Source organism: Cheilinus undulatus, linkage group 8 (assembly GCF_018320785.1).
Source record: "Cheilinus undulatus linkage group 8, ASM1832078v1, whole genome shotgun sequence".
NCBI lineage: Eukaryota > Metazoa > Chordata > Actinopteri > Labriformes > Labridae > Cheilinus > Cheilinus undulatus.
Window position 1 is genome coordinate 8,770,619 of NC_054872.1, and position 18,720 is coordinate 8,789,338.

Below are 18,720 nucleotides of genomic sequence, written 5' to 3' on the forward strand. Positions count from 1 at the left end.
TCCACTGCATCTGTAGACAGCCATCATTTGATGCATTTGGTGTGCCGGAAGAGTTAAAGGCTGTTACAGTTAGGACTTTATGGTTCCAGCCTTTGTTTGGATTGCTTTGCACTGATTTTATGATGCCGTTGGGTGCAGTTGCAGAGGGTGTTATTGAAGAGTATACATTTTTACAGTGTTGGATATTGCAACATTTTTCTGAATGAATTGAATAAATTTTCTTAAAATCTCGTGTCAAACATATGTGAAAGTAGAATATCAGACACTGTCGCTTTGTGTAACTTGGCAGGACAGTCATGCACCATAAGGTCATCTCTGGCATCAGTGGGTCAGTAACATTACCACTTCAGCATGCACACCTGATGCCAAACTCTCAGAAAAAGCTGCAGTTATTCCTGGCTGAAGTTGTTTGTTTTGTAAGAGGACTAATGTTTGCTTGCTGAGGATGCCTGACAGATAACATAACATTTCAAGTTCCCTTGTCAACAATGTCTTGCACAAGCTGATTACTTAAATGTGTGGACTCAAAGAATTCTGTATCCATAAGTGGTGTTGTGTGTATGTACCAGGAACAAGTTTTTAGTGTTAACTCAAACATAAATCTATTTTTTTAACATGAAGGGTCTTTCTTAAGATTTTAAACCTGGTGTATTGTATTTATAGTATTATCAGGAATAAAAGGATAATGCCCCTGAATTCTTCAAGACTGGATTAAGCAGACCCTTTTCCTTTTTTTAATGGGCCAGACTTGGTTCACATACCTGCCTATATCTCTGAGCCATGTTATCCATTAAACAAGGAGCAGCTCCCTGGTAGTTTTGAGACAAATATTCTTGCCAGCTGCTCTGTCTGCTGAGTTCACACAGAGATAAAATGTTTGTATCATTGTGCATCTTTAGGAGATGGAGGAGGTGGGGATGGGAGCAGCGGGAGTGAAGAAAGTGGAAATGATGGGGGAGTTTCGACCATCCCTCTCCCAGCAAGTAACGTCCAGACCACTTATGATGTCCTTCGTGGATTGGGGATTGTGGGTAGCAGTGCTGTTGGTGAAGACGAGGATGGAGATCTGAATAATCTGCTAGGGCATGGAAGGAACAGCGTTTCAAGACACACTGAGGTAAGAAGTATAACTTATCATATTGATAGAGGCTGCATTTAAAGTACAACAAGGGTGGTTGGGCCATCAAGAAAAGCTGTATCATTTAAGCAACAATATGTAACTTTTCACCTGAAAAAGTTAGTTACACGGTCTATGTAATATTACACAATCTCTGAATGTGGGTAATGTTGTCGATCTCATTTTCACAGAGCACTCTTGTCACCTACTTATGTGTAAAATTGGCTGTAGGTAGTGGTTCTCTAAAACAAAATAGATATGGCTTTACAGCACTAGTTTACACACCAACCTTCAGCTAAGAAGAAGCCAGTAAGTTTGTTGTAGTGCTGTTTAATAAGATGGTAAAGGCTCAGAGACAGAGGAGGATGTTGACAGATAAATCTAGGAGGAAAAAAAGAGGGTAGCCAAACATGACTGACAAAAAGGAGTAGTCCGTAAGCAGAGTGTACATCCCTACAGATATACATAGCAGCCTGACACAGAACCTCAGACTGTATCATTAGTCTGTGTCATCGTTTTTCTCGTGTTAAGCAGCTTTGTTGGATGCAGAAGTCACATAGTCCAAGTTATTTCTCAGGTTTGCATGCAATCCATCTAATGTCAAAAGTCGTCTCTTTTCATTCTGGGCTTCAAGTCAGCTTTTTAAGTTCAGAATCTCAGGAGTAGCAGTTCACAGAGGTCATGGTGCAGTGTTAATTTTGGCATCCATTATTAATTTTAGTCTCAGTCTTAATCTTTAGACAAAAATGTCTTTTAGTTTTAGTCACATTTTAGTCATTTCTGCCCTTTGTAATTGACGAAAACTCAAAAACATTTTAGTCTAGTTTTAGTCCATAAAAGATGCTCATGTTTAAGTCTTTACTTTTAGTCCAAGCATTTATTTTCTTGCCTAAATCTGGTACCAGATCATGGTAGTATGTTCTATGCAACCTGTCAAACCTGGGGTCTCTTCTTTCTACAGCTGAGAGGCAAAACAGCGACAGCTGCATTGTTTTTTGACTGATTTTCCCACCGTGGAGAAATATCACAGATTTTGAATGTCTGACAAAAACTAGATAACATTTTAGCCTAGTTATAGTCATCCTGATGAAAACTAAACTGACTTTTTGTCAGTTTTAGTCTTAATAGATCTATTTTTGTTAGTTTTAGTCTAGTTTCGTCATGGAAAAAAAGGCTGTCAACAAACGTTTTTAGTCATGTTTTAGTCGACGAAATTAACACTGCTGGGTTTTTGGTTCAGTATGGGTTTGGTTCATCTGTATGAAAGCAACATGAAGTGGTTTATTTACTTAAATTGAAAATCGTGCAGCTTAAACTTTGTTCCATCTAGTGTTAGTTAGACCTACATGTGATTGAAATGGATAGCCTAATGTATTTTTAAGGTGCTCAAATAAAAACACATAAATGCAGAATAGAATATATGCATTCTTGAGCAGTGCATCATATTTATGAAGAGTACTCTGACTTCACACAGTAAATAACCAGTGCATTGTTTACTTCTGCAAAAATCAGCAAATGCATGTTATGTGTGTGAGGGAGGTAACAGCACTGTGTTGCTTTATCGGTTGCTGTCATGCTTAAAAACGTATCGTGGGCACCAAAAGCTCACCAAACAGAGTTTCTGTGTAATGAAACTATAATTGTAACAAACATATCTGCTGGTTGACTTTTAATCCTTCATTCTCACAGTTTTAAGATTGAATTAACTTCCATGACATTTCGCAGATGGGTGATCGTGTAGGCCCTGTAGGTACAGGAGAGGCCAGCTCCTCTTCAAGAGCATCAGGGGGAGTTCAGAAACTTTCTCCTGTCAACTGGAGCATGGTCCTAGATCGACAGGAGGCACTGGTGAGGACAAAGAAGTGATAAGTCAGTCATTGAAATGTTGAAAAAATCTAGTGGTGGATATTTTATTCATTGAACATTTTTATGTGGAGAATTAAAGGACTTCCTATTAATGTTTTGAGCCAGAAACAACATTAGTTCACTGAATTATCATTGTCAATGAAAAAAAGATGTATGTTCAGATCTGTTTTAGTTTCATTATATTAAAAGTTGTACTACAGTTGCTTTGATGAAAAAATCAATGTTTGTTTATATAGATGTGGCTAGGGAAAAAATGCATAACATAAGGCTAAGATTAAATGCCTTTTTTTGGTTTGTGACTAATGCACACATGCAAATATGGGACACCCTACACTGAGAACATGGGGTTATGTTTGAAGCTGCAGAGAGTACTGAGTATTATTACTATGATAGTCCTTTAATGTTCTGTTTTGAATGCCAGGATGCCATGGAGAGTACAGATTCTGGGCCTACTGTTGACAGACTGCTAGACTCTGTTTACCTGAGAAGCGGCCCTGGACTCAAGAGACCTCAGGACTCTGCAAACTTAACTTTCTCTCATCTTCAAGGCACCCAAGGAAGCTTCCACCTCTCCCAGGTATCTCCATGACCTAGAAAATCTGTCTCTAATGGCGTAAGGCTGTTAAGAATTTTGTCAGCTCAACTCTATTCTGTTCAAATTAAAGCTGCACATATTTGTTCCTTTATCTTAAAGGTCACATATTATGCAAAATACACTTTTTCAGGAATTTATCTAAGATGGTTTAATCATAGACTTTTTGTTGGGAGCTCTAGACCTAATTATCAGCTGTTGACATGATATGAAACATGCATATGAAAGGGAACATCATGGTATTACTCATCAAAATATTAGCTTAACTTTCTTTCTATTTAGCCTCTAAGGATAAAAGTGAACCCAAAATCTCTTCACAATGTTTATTTGAACACATGTTTTCGTCACAAATGGATGTTTTTATTTTTATGCTGCTGACAGTCCTTGTCATAAATCCCCTAGGTTGTTCCCCCAGAGTGTGATGAGGAGGAAGATGATGATGGGGTAGATGAGGCTGATGGTGCAAGGTCTTCCTTGGGTTTAAGAAACGGACCCTGTGGGGATGTGACTGGTGCAGAGGTTTCAGCAGGTACCAGTGAGGATGATGAAAATCCCCTATCCACCTCACTTGAACCCAAATATTTCTCCCAGAGCTTCCATCAGGACCAAGAAGATTCAGATGATGGGTGGAACCACTGCCCAGATAACATGGAGCTGGAGTTCCAACAAGGTTGGCTTTATTTTGGATGTTTATATCAGACCTTTTATGAGACAGTGAGAAGTGCATAAAATGGTTTAGTTATTCATGTTTTATGTTAAATGTACTTCTTGTATTTTAGGTGGTAATGCCCCTCATGGTGTAGTGTACCAGAATGAAGAAGGGCAGTGGGTGACAGACCTTGCATATTACTCCTCCTTTGAGAAAGAGGTTGATGGGAAGGCCTCAGACAATGCTGAACAGTTTCAGACTGAGGAGTTTGTTTCTTCCAGTATGTAACAGACTACAGTTCTATTGAGATACTCTGAACTTTTGCTGCAATATCATAAAAGTTTTGCTCCACATAGGGATGTAACTGATTACCATGTTTTCACATTTACAGACGATGCTATGGAAAAGATAGTTAAGGATCAAGAGGAATTTGAGAAAGAGCATCAATTCATGCAGGTAAACACAAGTCCCTATCTTTTATCATATTTGAATTGCCTTTGTTGAAGTGCAGATTTTTTGTGAAAATGAATTGCTAATTTTATGCAGTCAGTGGACACACTGTGAGGAGACTCAAAAAGGGGTGTAGCATGCTGTTGTGTGGGAAAGAGAGGAGAGGTGTGTGTGCAGATTTTTTAAAGATTTAAACAGTTACTTAACAGCCATGTTTTTAAAATTTTGAGTAGAAAAGTTAATTTCCATCAAAGAAAAATTACCAGAAAATGTTGATTTTTTTTTGCCCTGCCAATTTTAGTTCTTTGCAGATGGGAAATCTATATCAGCCAAATAATTTGCAACTGGTGCATTTGTGGTTTCGTAATAAAATGAGTATCTTTTTCAGGTCATGCATTTTATGTTCTATAATGGAAAATCTCATTAGCAGATTTATTTAGTTTTTTTTTCATTTACTGCTGATTAAGAAACTGTGATTGCTTGTGTGGGAATGTATGACTGAAGAAAAGCAGGCTGACTACACATTTTGTGAATAAACACTAAGATAACACAGAGAACAAAGCAAAAAAATAGAAGGTGTGATTCTACTAACACTATAAATAACCAAGATATCTTTAGACTATGCTGTTGGCTGTGATCAGCCGTGGCAATCAAAAAAAGAATGAGTACTTAAGTGAAGAAGATTAACTCACTTTAATTTAAGGGATGTTAACACTTCTCTCAGCTACACCTAAGTACTTTACCATGTGACTTATTTAAATCACTGTCGTTCTCACAGGAAGAGAAGATAGAACCAGCAAGCATCAACAGTACCTTTCAAAGTGACTCATCGTGGAAGGTTCCCACCAGCAGCCACATCCTGATGAGGGCTTCCCAGGTCTCCTCAGATTTTCAGCAGGCAGACCAAAGCTACCTGCGCCTCTCTCTTGGGCAATTCTTTGGACAACGCTCTGAAGCCTTGGGCTGTCTGGGAAACACTGATGATGTGGATGCAGTTAAACGGGTCAGTGAGTCAAAGCTTAAAGAAAACACTCTTCATTATTCGTGTAAAGATTTTATGTGCCATTTTTATTTTCCTGATACTGATGTCAGTACCTGAACAGCTGATCACTGTTGTTCAAGTGTACATCTTATACATGTCATACAGTAAAAAGCTGTGTGAAATAAACCATGTATAGGTATGACTTTTTTGACTTTATTGTTTAGTGGTCTGGCTCTGTTTAACATGTTTTAATAAAATATTATGTTAAACTGATACATAAACATGGGTACTCAAAGAGAGCCTATCCCGTCTTTTAGGATATATTGAATATATTTGCAAAACTGATATTAATATGATGCAATCTTGTGTTAAGCGTGCATTTATTTATGATTTATTCTTTGAACTCCTGAGATAAAACTTTATTTAAAAGCTCTTTTTATTTTTTATATTTCTCCAGCCCTCCTTTGGCTACATTATTACCTCTCCAGAGAAGAGGGAGCCGTTCCCCTTAATTCATCCTGCAGAGTTCACAGCTGCAGCAAGCTCTCATCAAAATGAAACCATGGAGCTCAGTGAAGGAGATAAAACACTCAACCCAGGTGTGCTACCTGTACTGCTGAGACAGAAGATTTATTTTGTACCTTCATACAACAATGATGTATTTTGGAGTCACTTAATTTAAAATGATCTACTCTGTACTTTTCTAACTATTACCCATGATCACGTTGCTTTGCAGAAGACCTGGACAAAACTCTGGAGGCACCAGGGGAAAGAATGTCACCTAAAGGGGATACTGACTCAGAACCGTGTGCACAGGAGGTATTACATTGTTTTGTGTGTATGTATTTGCAACAATTACTGCTCACTTTTATGATAACTAACCATATCATTACCTCTCCTCTTAGAAACCTGCTAATAGATCTGCACAGTCTGACCTCACAGAGGGCTCTGCCACTGAGTCAAGCTCCAGTAATCAGAGCTGCGTGTCCCCCGACACCAACAGTAGCCATCTAATGCTCAGCATCAGCACAATTGCTTCAGCCATTGCTGATGCATCCATCAGCACGGATCCATCGCAGCTGGCTGCCATGATCCTGGAGCTGTCCAAGAAGAGTAGGGGGAGGTCTCGAGCTGAGGCCGCAGCTCCTGGTGGACCTGCCGTCAACTGCAAAGAGAGACCACAGTCTGCCGAACCTGTGAGTCTTTGCATTTTTAGAACTGTTTATCTTATGTTAAATTGGTTTTGAGATAAACATTAACAACTTAACTGTTGAGAATCTAAAATGCCTGTTTGACAGTTGAGGATCAGTGGGAGGTTGGTTGCCTTTTAACTGGAAGGTTGGCAGTTTAATCCCAGCTCCTGCAGTCCACGTGTTCAGATGTCCCTTAAGCAAGACACAGAAACAGAAATTGCTTCTAGTGGTATTAACTGTGTTTTGCAGATGTATTTGGGATGTCTCGGTATTTTTATTCATCCTGATCCATCACAGTCCAATACATATGCATCTGAATTCTCTCTGCTTTCCCTGGTGTGAATGAAAAAAAACTCCCAGCAATGTCAGATGACAGTATTACCCACTAATGTAGGTGGCATTAAAGCTTGTAACTGTTAGCTAAACAGTTTTAAACAACCAACGATGAAGAGGAAGAAGCAGGCGGACAACACAGAAAGATGAAAAATTAGCTACGATTGCGGTTGCAGAAAGACAACAAGACCTGCTGGCCTCTTTCTCTCTCCAACGTCTCTGTGTTGTTTTTAGAAATCCTCTGGATGCAAAATCAGAGGGTTGAGGACATTAGCGACTCTAATACATTTTAAAGTCTATACCAGGATATGCAGAAGAGTAGAACAGCAGCTACAGGTGTGTATTTAGCTGCTCTGTTTCGACTCCCCTCCAGTATCTCATGCTGTTTACATGAACTATTCTGTGGTCCTTCACTGACGATCATGAGTCATGATTTTGCACAAGTAATACACACTTTAACTGATGTTCTCTGCCTCTGCATATCCCTGTATAGCCTTTAGTATGTTCACAACTATGTGATAATATCACGGCACACTACATAACTTGTATATATGATAGCTTAACAAAGCTCTAAAATACATATAATTTACATTCATCATTATGTTGTATCATTTTTATAATTCTCAGGAAATATGAGATTATTTCTGTGTTGCTTTTTATTTAACTTTTTAAAAAATATTTTTTCTCTTTTTTCATGTTTAATACAACACAGGCTGTACTAACTACCACAGGTGGTTTTCACGAGCGCTTGAAGGATCAAACTCTAAGCTACACTACTGTTAGCTGAAAAGTAGCATATGAGGGAAACTGAGAATTAGTCCTATAAATTTTGACTACATGTTCCTTTTTTACCAGTGAACCAAACCTGTACCAAACCATGACCCAAAAACTTGGGTACGAATCGAACTGTGCCCTCTGTGAACTGTTGCTCTGCTAATGTGTATGAATTCAAACTGTTAATTCCAAAAGACACTCAGAACTGGTCCTTTTAGTTATCACTCGCTGAAAGTTTAATGTGAATTTATCACCAATCTTAGAAATGCCACAGTGGATGATGTCTGGTTTTAACTGTTTAAATATAATATAATGCCAAACCAATTTGAAAAACCTGAAAATTATATTTTTATAGAATTTCACGAAATAAGAGTGTACTCACCCTAGTCAGTCTGTACTATGCCCAAACACAGTTCACTCTCAAAGTTCAGTTTATTTGTCCAGAGTGAGTGCTAAGTATCAAGCTTAAGTATGATTAAGTTACTTGGTCATGGCACAGATGGAAAAGGTGGGCTTAGAACAGCACAGTTGTTAATGCATGCACATGAGAATGGGTCTATAATGCGACCACTTAAAATAAGCCACTAAGTGAGTAAAGTTTAAGTTTTGTTGTCTCCATTGTGCTGACCCTAAGACTTGGGTTGTTCAGATTTCGATACCAGTATCGTAAATATGTCCGATACTGCTTAAAATGCAGGCATTGGTATCGACGAGAACATAAGTTTATGCACCGATACGATACTGTTTGGTTTAGCTTAATTTTTTGCTTTGCTTAGACATGCTAAATTTTAGCGCTATAAACTGGAAATCTATTCTTCTTTGCTGCCGGAAAGCACTGCATACACGGGCTAACGTTTTAGAGCAGTGAAGAAGAACCAAAGGACCCACTGCAGCAGCAGGTGGCTATGTGACAGTTTGTCTCTGAATGTGATCGTTAAATTGCCTTCAAGACTGGCGCTGTCGTGCCAACAAGAAGTGACACAGTTTATCAAAGTTAAATAACTTTTGAACCATAAATCAATGCCTCTTACTTGTTTTTCCTCTTGAAGCTAGCCACTGTGCCATCCCATTTACGCTATTGATGCCTATGAATCCCTTGTCCCTAGCTCTAGCGCTAACTTGAATGCTAACCGTCATATTGTTTACCCACTGAGAGAGCCTGTGATGCAGCCCCCTGTATTATTGTTGTTTTAATATTTAGCAGTAAAACACAATAATCAGCAGAAAAAACAACTTTAGGGTCACAGAGATGCTGTATATTATGATTCTATTTGTTGAGCCATGTTCTGAGTCAAATATAGGTCTAAAATAATTTGCTAGTCTGCACAGTCAGACCATAAAACTCACACTGGTATCTGGTCAGTACTTGGTATTGGCCTATACCCAACACCTTGGTATCTGAAATGTATCGGGAAGGAAAAATGTTATCTGATTATTCCTACCTAAGATCATGTTTCTTACAAACAAAGCTACACATGGTATACTATGACTTTATGATGTATGTATAGGAGGTAACTATGCTCACTTGGCCCTGGATTAATGTGAGTGCGTGCCAATGGAGGACTGGGTAGGGGGGACAATTTTGCATTGGCACGGTATGTGGATGTGGGCCCTAGTGTGTGTACACCCTTAATGTACCATTTTGGGGTGATGTAGGAAATTGTTGCAAACAGTAGCTTGTCAGCAGGTGGTTATTGGCTCTCATCACTGATTTGAGTTTTACTTTTCATGTAACAGAGCAGTCAGATTATATGACATTGTCTTGCCTTTTTTATAGATCATTGATGGACCGGATCACGAAGCCATGATCGACACACTCCAGAGAAGCACTTGTGTTGGAGAGCAGAGTGCCTTCGACATAGAGAAATATCTAAAGAAGATGGATGTGTCATGCAGCAGTGATACTTCTTTGGCACACACTACCTTCAACCTGACTAGCTGGGCTGAAAACTTGAACTGCTCTCAAAGGAACCTCCAAGCTGGATGTCCTAAGGAGCAGGAGAGTTCAGCTCAGAGAGGGGATAGTAAGACTCAACAGAAACATACAAGTGCAAAAACTGGAGAGAAAGACGGAGAGAGAGAGGCAGCACCAAACACAAGCTCGCCTTCTCCCTCCTTTTCCAATACATCATCTCAGAACTTTAAAGTTGATGGTAAAAGAAGCTCTGTTCCTCGATCAAGTGCATCTTTTAGCTCTGGCAGAAGATCTGTAGGCTCAGGACAGTCTTCCAATTTAAAGCCCCCTGTAGATAAAATGGCAACACATGATAATTCTGCTTCTTCTGCCACTAAGATTTCTGGCTCCTCAGGTCGGATACTCAAAGAAAATGTATCCAAGACAGCAGAACTAAATCCACATGCATCAAACAATACAAGGTCGAGCTTGGAGACGTCGCAATCTGGCTTGTCCAGAACCTCTTCAGGATGGAAGAAAGGAGAGTCAGGCCTTCCCCTTCTTAAAGGGTCCTCTCCTCCACCACAGAGGATGAGGAGTTCAGGCCAGCAGCAGCACAATAGACTAGGGGAATCTCCTGAGAAACCGCTAAGGAACATAAAGACTGCTCCACTTTCTGATCCTTCTGTAGGGAAACACATGGGAGTCGCTTTCCAGAACACCCAGCTTCCACTGGACACTGCATCAGGTGAGTTAAAACTAGGAATATAACCTTTACTTCAAAATAAATTAAAACATGAAAGCAGCTGTCACACTGGCTACAACATGACCTCTGTGAGACTGTTAAGATGACATAAATGTGTTTGATAAAAATTATTATCTTTGTCATTTTTTAGATTTGCAGAGAGGTTTTTCTGAACCCTGCATAGAGGAAACGCAGTGCAACTTCAGGCCATCCACCTCTCCACTCACTCACTCCTCTCCAAGTCAAACCTCCATTCCCAGTGCAGATGGGTAATCTGTTTTTTTTTTTTTTTGTAATTTTATCAGGGCTTTCAATGTTAATTACCTCTGCCAAGGAGGTTATGTGATCGGGTGGGTTTGTTCGTTTGTGCGTTTGTTCGTTTGTCAGCAACATAACTCAAAAAGTTGTGGACAGATTTTGATGAAATTTTTAGGAAATGTCAAGAATGGCAAAAGGAAGAACTGATTAGATTTTGGGACTGATCCGAATCACCGTCTGGATCCAGGATTTTTTTGAAGGATTCTGTACTATTGGGAGATAGGGCTAATGGCGGAGGTCTGCGCTGTTACCACTTTACACCAGGAAATGTTGGACATGAGTAACTTCAATCCCAGCAGCATGTTTTTGGTGTGTTTCTATTCAAAGTTCTGGAGTTTATAGAGTTTGAAAGATGCATGCCCGGTCGAGGAGAAGAGTCGGAGCATAACAGAGAGAAAGACAGCGAATTGTAGCGAGAATACTCACAATGTTGGGAGGAATAGAGGAATATTCACCCTCTGAGACCATGGGTGAGACTGTCAGTGCGTTTGTTGGCACCAGCAGGATCCGCTTCCACCATGACAGTCCACACATAGCGAAGCCAATGCTTTGCCTCACTGCGTTTCCACCCCACTGGGGAGGGAGTAATTGGCGAATGCCATGGTGGGGGCACATGGGGATGGAGCCAGGAATTTTTATAAGGGATTCTTCACTATTGGGAGCTAGGGCTAATAGCGGAGGTCTGCGCTCTCTGAGTGCTTTTCTAGTTTGTTAATTATAATGCAATAAAAGTCTGAAATGAATGCTGGATACTTCTCAGGTTAGCATCGTTTTGCTCTTACAGTAATGAAAAATAATGACACAGCCAGCTAAAAAAGAATACAATCCTAAACTGGATATTACAAAGAACACAAAAATGTTCCTTACACTTCAAAATTGTTGGCATGGCAGCTTGTAAATAAATGGGCCATCTGTTGTGTTGTAATTTATGTTTCTGTTGCCCAGCAGATGCACAGTATTGCTAACCATGGCGGGACAGTCTTATTTTGGCATATTGAATTTATTTATGCCCATTTGTTTTTTCTTATAGTTTGGGTTCCCCTGCATCGTCCAGTGGAGGTCTTGTAGACCGACGTCCAGTTTTAGACCTCTCCCCTCAGTCTACCTGCTCCAGCCCTGGCATGAGTAGGCTCACATACATCTCAGTGAATGACGGCACTGTCATACCCACACCTGAAAGGCAAAAGGTACAGTGCAACGAAATCAAGTATTACTATCTGTATATACTGAAAAAATAAAAGATGTAGATTTGCAAACATAAAGCTGTATTTAGGCTGTGAAAGTAGGTGCTGAACTTAAAAATATGTGGCACATCCAGTCTTCGAACAGGTCACATAGATTCAGGATTTGGTAACTTCCCTTTTCAGCTTGGTAATCGTATATCTAATCATATGACTTGGCTTCAACCAGTGCATATAGGCATGTATACAAGCTAGGGCTGGGAAATTAATCGCAATATGGCCTGCTGCAATTTTCAAATCGCAGACAGTGCAATTTTTCTTTACCCTGAAATCTGTAAAAATACCAGTTTAATGTAATTTAGTTTTGCAGCAGCAGCAGAGATTTTATGTTCTTCACATTGTGCAGACATTCAAGTTTCTTGTTTAAAATTTTGGCAAAAGTCCTTCTTTTCTTCTTTATGTAATTTTTTTCCTTAATCATAATGAGAATAACATAAAATCCCCTTCAATTTATTTATTGTTTATATTTATTTGATTAGGACAGTGCACATCAATCAACATTTTCACAATACACGTCAATGTAAATATGCCAGAATTAGCACAATAGCTAAATTTCATTCGTTGTCCTATGGCAGGTAGTTATAAAAGAGCAAAAAACAGATTAAAATAACAGCATGATTCACAAGACAGTACACAGAGAACACACAGTTTTAACAAACAAGATGGACGCAATTTGTACACAACAACTCACCAAAAGAAAGCCATCTAAAAGCAGGATACATCAAAGCCCTCAGCAGCAAGCAGTGGAAAGGGAGATGTGCATTATGAATGATTACATTACTGGTTTGTTTTCAACTAATGTTTAAGTTTCTTTTTAAATGTTAAATAATTGTCACTATCTCTGATCTGTGCTGGTAATCTGTTCCATGAATGTGCGCCTCTAATAGACGCCACCTTCTGGCTGAACTCTGTTCTACGCCTCGGTATGTTGCAGTCTCCTCTAGCTTGTGCTCTGGTATTCATTCTGGTGTTCTTTTTCTGAATGAACTCATTTAATGGTGGGGGGCAATTGGGGGCCAATATGGCAATTGATATCAAATTTGCAATGGGGTCATAAAAGCAATAAGGGTTCTTTTTGTTTATCCCCTTTTTTATCTAATAAAATGCAGGTTATAATAATGAATTGTTGCTTGTGTTTGCTGAACAACACATAAGATGAGGAACCTAAAAATAACTGCCCTAAGCCCTAATATGAGCTCAGTACAGTCTGCTAGAGTTGAAACTGCTCAATGAGTAGTTTAACATGCTACCTAGATGTTAACCAACAACATCCAAAGTTTCTGCTTATTCAGAGAACACTCAGCTGCTGTGTCATCCAGCTGAAATGTCTGAAACCAGTAATGTTACATGAGTTTTGAGGAATAAGTTCTTTTGAGACACTGTAGGTTCTTTTTGATCAAAAGTACCTCAAAACTTTTAGTCCCAGGAACTTCCCTTGAAAGAGCTAAATGATTCCTGTGACCCACTGTTGTGTGTGTTTCCACTGGGGTCTAAAATCTCAGGGACATGATGCAAATCAGACAACTTGACACAGCAGGTTTTAAGGATTACATAGTAAATCTAAACTATGTGTGATCTGATTTTTTTACCAATAAGGATTTAGAAGCCAATGATCTCATTTTTAACAAATCAAATTTAAATGCCTGTATTTTTTCTTGTTTTGCCAAAAATATATTTCTGATAATATTATTGTATATTGCTTACTGAAAATTTAGAACCTGGTATGTTTTTTATTTTAAAAAATAGTAGCATCAAGTGTTTCCATTGATTGACACTGCACTTCCTGCCATGTGCTTCTTGCAATATGGAAAAAAGCCAAAGCAAAGCTTGATCAAAACATTGTCCATCCCTGATGTATACCTGACTTTGGCTGCGGAAGTATTGAAACCTCCATTTTTGTTGCAAGGCACATTAAAGTCCGTTCATGATCTCCTGAATGTTGCATGCAATGTCAGATTGTTAACATACAGACAAATTATTAAAAATCTCTTTTAAAGTTATTTTTCAAGTGATCTAGAATTTTAGTAATTTTGATAATACTGCAGACCCTTTAGTATGTTTTTAATAATGCCTCCCCTTGAAACCTGAGTGTTTGCATTTATTTTAAAGTGTTAACGACGAGGAGTACATTGTTGTGGTTCTGCATGTATCATACCTGTACTAAACGTTGTTTTCCCTTCACAGAATAACTGTACCATGGCACTCAGCACCACTATCATCAGGTTCAGTCCGACTCCACCAGTTGAACAAGATACACAAGCTAACCTGGAAATTCCTAGGCAGTCCACAAGCTTGGACCAGATGCAACCCCTGCATTCTAAAAGTCTTGACCCGCTACCAGCTCAACAGTGCAGAAGCCCGGAGGCTCCTCGCAGCGGTTCTGCTCTCACTTGCAGTCGCAGCCAGAGTGAATGTAACTACCACTGCCCTGGGGATAGGACTGGTGATAGGACTGGTGATCTCTCAGGAGTTTACAGGAACCAAGTCCCTCACTCCGGGTCCAATGTAAGACAACTCACTAAAGTGGACTCGGGCTATTGCAGTAATCTGAACATTCAGCAAACTACCAGCACTGCAGCTCCTCAGAGCTCCCAGCAGTGGGGAGCTTCCAGCTCAGTGTCGTCATCTGTGTATGGTGGTGGCCTTGGCATGCCTCCGTCATACGCGGCAGAGGGACTTAACTATGTGCCAATCCCTAGCTTTAAGCCCCAGTGTGCTGGACTTGTTGACCTTCCTCACCAAAGAGATATGCAGCCCCTCCCTGCTGGACACCCTCTCCTCAACTCTCAGCTGACTCGGCAGTATATGGGACCTGAGGCTTCATTGTATCCTGGTTTTTATAATATCGGGGCAACAGGAGCTGGTCACTTAAGTATGTTTTTTCTCTCCTCTTTCAGTAATGAAGATTGTAACTTATGTTTGGTGGTAAAAAGAGCAAATCAAACCTGGGAGAAAGCAGCATGATGGTAAAAGCATAATGTGAAGGACGTCTGTAGGCTTACACATAAATAACCTGTTATAATCATCACCTATGATCTACTTAAAGACGTCTGTATGTAGAGAGATTTCTCTCTTTGACTGGAATATCTTTTTTTTTCTTTTTTTTTTTTTTTTTGTGTAGCCTTAAGCCAACATCAGTAAAAACCATGTCACACTTCTATTGTCTAGACCAGTGATTCTCAACTTCAGGGTCGTGACCCCATTTGGGATCGTGAGACGCTGAGAGGAGACTTCCAGTTGCGTTAAAAAAATAAGAATATTTTTTCTCACACATTTGCCACTTTATACCAATTTTACCATATTTAACCCATTTTCATCAATTTTCCCACTAATTTTAACACATTTTTGCCACTTAGAACTCTTATTTTGTCAGTTTAAAACCCTTTCCAACACTTTTTTTCTACCAAGATCTGTCAGTTCAAAGCCAATGCTTTCCATTTTCCACCTTTTGTTTCCCCGTTGACCTATTATTGACACTGTTTACAATTTTTACACCCATTTTTACCCATTTAAACCACATTTCAATATTTTCTATGCCAGTTTTTGCCAGTTTAACCCATTTTGCCTAATTTTCTGCCTCAGTAAACCAATTTTTGCCAGTTTTAACCAATTTTTACCATTTCACCAAATTTTCTTGCCATTTTCCTCTGGCTACTTTTAATCCACTTTTACCATTTTTTATGCCTGTTTTTGCCATTATTTGCTTATTTTGTGCCACTTTTATCTAATTTTTGCCATTTCTGCTACTTTCAAAATCCCATTTCGACATCTCTTTCACCAATGTTTGCCATTTTTTATGCCAATTTAAGTGTTTTTAAGAAAGAGATTTACATTTTTACCGCATAAAGGAATAGTAAAAAACATACCCTTTTTTATAAGATTGGTAATTATTTAGGTTAAATATAAAATATGGATATCACTGCTTTACTTTACAATCGACCATGATTTTCCTGACCTCCATGGGCCCCCAGTTTGGCTGGGCACCAGAAAGCTCAGGTACAGTCCGGTGTCTGGCACCTTTATTTTGGGGATTGCTGGCTGAAAAGGTTGAGAACCCCTGGTTTAGACTAGCCCTCTTATTCATTAATTACATCCTAAACCACAACTACTCTTATTCCTGCTTGTCAGGCAAAGGAGGAAGGCAGACTTTGAAAGATATGTTTACGAACAATAACCGACAAATACTGTTCACCCTGCCTACAAATCTCTAAAAGATTACTATTAAATGGATTAAACTTCCTTGTTTTTTTATGTTCTCCCCTCAGGTATACCTAACAGTAATGTCATACGACACCCCCAACAAGCATCAGGTCCTCTGGGGTTATCTGGAGCTTCTGGGGCCCATAACTTCCCTAGAACCCATCACTGCCAACAGGACATGGGAATGATGGGAAAACCCTACAGTCATTTTGGTGGTGAGCCCCTAGTAGCAGGTGGTCTTGAGGAACTGAAAGGTAGTTTTCCTCTTGGTATGTTTTTAAATGAACTGTCCTTTCACCTTTTCATTAGAATATACACATCCTGGAAGAAAGCCTTTTAGCTGTTGTGAGGTTAACAATACAGATTCATTCCTTTGTTTATTTTCTTTATAATATAAGTTATTTCTGTATAAAGTAAGTAAGTATGACCTGTAAGGCATCAGTTCCCAACCTGGGGTCCAGGTCCCCTCAGGGGGCATCAAATAACTCAGATGCCCCCCTGAGATGCTTGACAGTGGGGCACTATCTGCTTTAAAGTTGTTAAGTTAGACTTGCAAATATTTTAGAATCATGATTAGACATACAATGCATGATTTATATGTCTTTTGATAGCTTTTGGTCAAAAGAAGTGTGTGTAGGCCTCTGGTATTGGGAGTTTATTCATTAAAGCTATCACACTTTATGTTTAATTGTGTGTGGCACCTTGGGGGGGATGGCTTGTCTTAGATATGAGAAAAAGGAAGGAGAAGGTTTGGAACCACTGTTTTATGGTGCACTAGTTTAACTACCAAAGAGGAATGGGTGGTTTTCACTTTTATAAGGTATTACCACCAGGTGTTTTAAAAACCACATTATATGAGGTCTTCCCGGAGAGCAGAGCGTGCACCTTGACAGGCGCCTCATTCATACCTTAAGCAAAATGCTAGGTGTCTTAAAAAACGATGTTTATGAGGCGACGTGTACAGGATGGAAGTGATTTAAAGTTGAAGTGTATGTCTTTTCAGTTTTAAATCTTGCAGACAGCTCAGAAGACGAGTCAAAAGTAACGTGCACCTTGTAATATCAAACAGCTCACATTTTTAATCATTTTGCTGAGCTGTTATCATTTATTTTTCTATCCATAGAAAATCCCCTTTCTGTGGTGAAGCTATTGTTGTTACTTTCGATCTACCAGAAATGTTTTTTTTTTCTGAAATTAAAGCAGAAGTTAATAATAATAATAATAATAGCTTTATTTGTATAGCACCTTTTAAAACAGAGGTTTACAAAGTGCTTTGACCATAAACAGAATCACAATTAAGACCGAGTATCATAACACAAGCAAAGAACACAACAGGAAGGACAAAACCCCAACAGAAGAACCCATGAAAACATTACCCCAACATCATAATCATCCTGATAGACAAAGTTCAAAAACATGTCAAGTTACGAAGACATCATAATACCCAGGTATTTAAAATTCCAGAATAAAGGTAATGACCAAGAATAAAAGAATAAAAACCCAGAATAACCTAGACCAATCCAGGCAACACAGGAACCCAGCTACATAAAAGAAACCTAAGCACCAGAGATGTAAGAGCATCTAAAATATTAGGAAGCGACAGAAAAGAATAAAACTCAGGGCAGTATGAATAGAATTAAACAACTAAAATGCGTAGATTAGGTAGTCATAAAACAGAAATTAGAAAGCTAGAAACTATGAAATATCAGTCATAATAATAATAAAAATCATAATTATGATGATGAGGTAGAATGGACACAGCAGCAAAAAGAGTTAAACGATAAGAGCAGAGGGAGAGAAGTTATGTGCTCTTAGTTTTAGACAGTAAAACCGGAAAGTAAATGGATTACAAAATAGCTTTTTATTGGACAAAATGTCTTGTTTAAATGGATAACCTTTACTGCGTTACTTAGAAAAAGCAACTGAGGAGCTCCTGAAAAATCTAAAGGTTAATTGGGGGTCACTGGATTTCAATTAGTCATTTTGTGCATGCGCTCTTGCATATTTCTCGGTTTGTAACAGTGATAAACACTGTTTTTCTATCCCAGTGTTCTGTTGTCATTTGTGAATAATCTACCACTTCTACTGTACCACAGTGCAACATTTCCATATATCACGTTCTTATTTCACTGTCATCCTCAGGTCAAGTAATGGTTCCAGAAGAGCTACGGTTTCCTCACTCCTGCTGTGTAGGCATTGCTTCACAGACCTCACTCAGCCTCTTCAACCCCTCTGAGAGATGGCAGCAAGTGTCAATCAATGTCACCAGCCTGGCCATTGATGGAGAGAAGGTGATTAGAGAAAAATGGACCCAAAGTTTTATCAAACTATGTCCAGAAACCTTTAACAGTCCCACACTTGCTCAT

At 39.0% G+C, this 18,720-nt stretch overlaps 1 protein-coding gene across 3 annotated transcripts in view; it reads left to right on the forward strand.

The window, feature by feature from the left end:
- The window catches only part of cep192 (centrosomal protein 192), a 59,360-nt gene that overhangs the window by 7,179 nt on the left and 33,461 nt on the right, over positions 1–18,720 (forward strand). For 2 of the 3 annotated variants that reach the window (XM_041792995.1, XM_041792997.1), the window contains exons 11-26: positions 900–1,117; positions 2,843–2,965; positions 3,405–3,560; positions 3,978–4,245; positions 4,355–4,504; positions 4,616–4,680; positions 5,453–5,677; positions 6,114–6,255; positions 6,393–6,475; positions 6,562–6,852; positions 9,734–10,598; positions 10,747–10,864; positions 11,944–12,100; positions 14,339–15,026; positions 16,420–16,608; positions 18,497–18,645. In XM_041792995.1, the coding sequence (XP_041648929.1) occupies positions 900–1,117; positions 2,843–2,965; positions 3,405–3,560; positions 3,978–4,245; positions 4,355–4,504; positions 4,616–4,680; positions 5,453–5,677; positions 6,114–6,255; positions 6,393–6,475; positions 6,562–6,852; positions 9,734–10,598; positions 10,747–10,864; positions 11,944–12,100; positions 14,339–15,026; positions 16,420–16,608; positions 18,497–18,645 (3,887 nt within the window). The remainder of the gene's footprint in view (positions 1–899; positions 1,118–2,842; positions 2,966–3,404; positions 3,561–3,977; positions 4,246–4,354; positions 4,505–4,615; positions 4,681–5,452; positions 5,678–6,113; positions 6,256–6,392; positions 6,476–6,561; positions 6,853–9,733; positions 10,599–10,746; positions 10,865–11,943; positions 12,101–14,338; positions 15,027–16,419; positions 16,609–18,496; positions 18,646–18,720) is intronic. The other variant, XM_041792996.1, reaches the window with a different exon arrangement.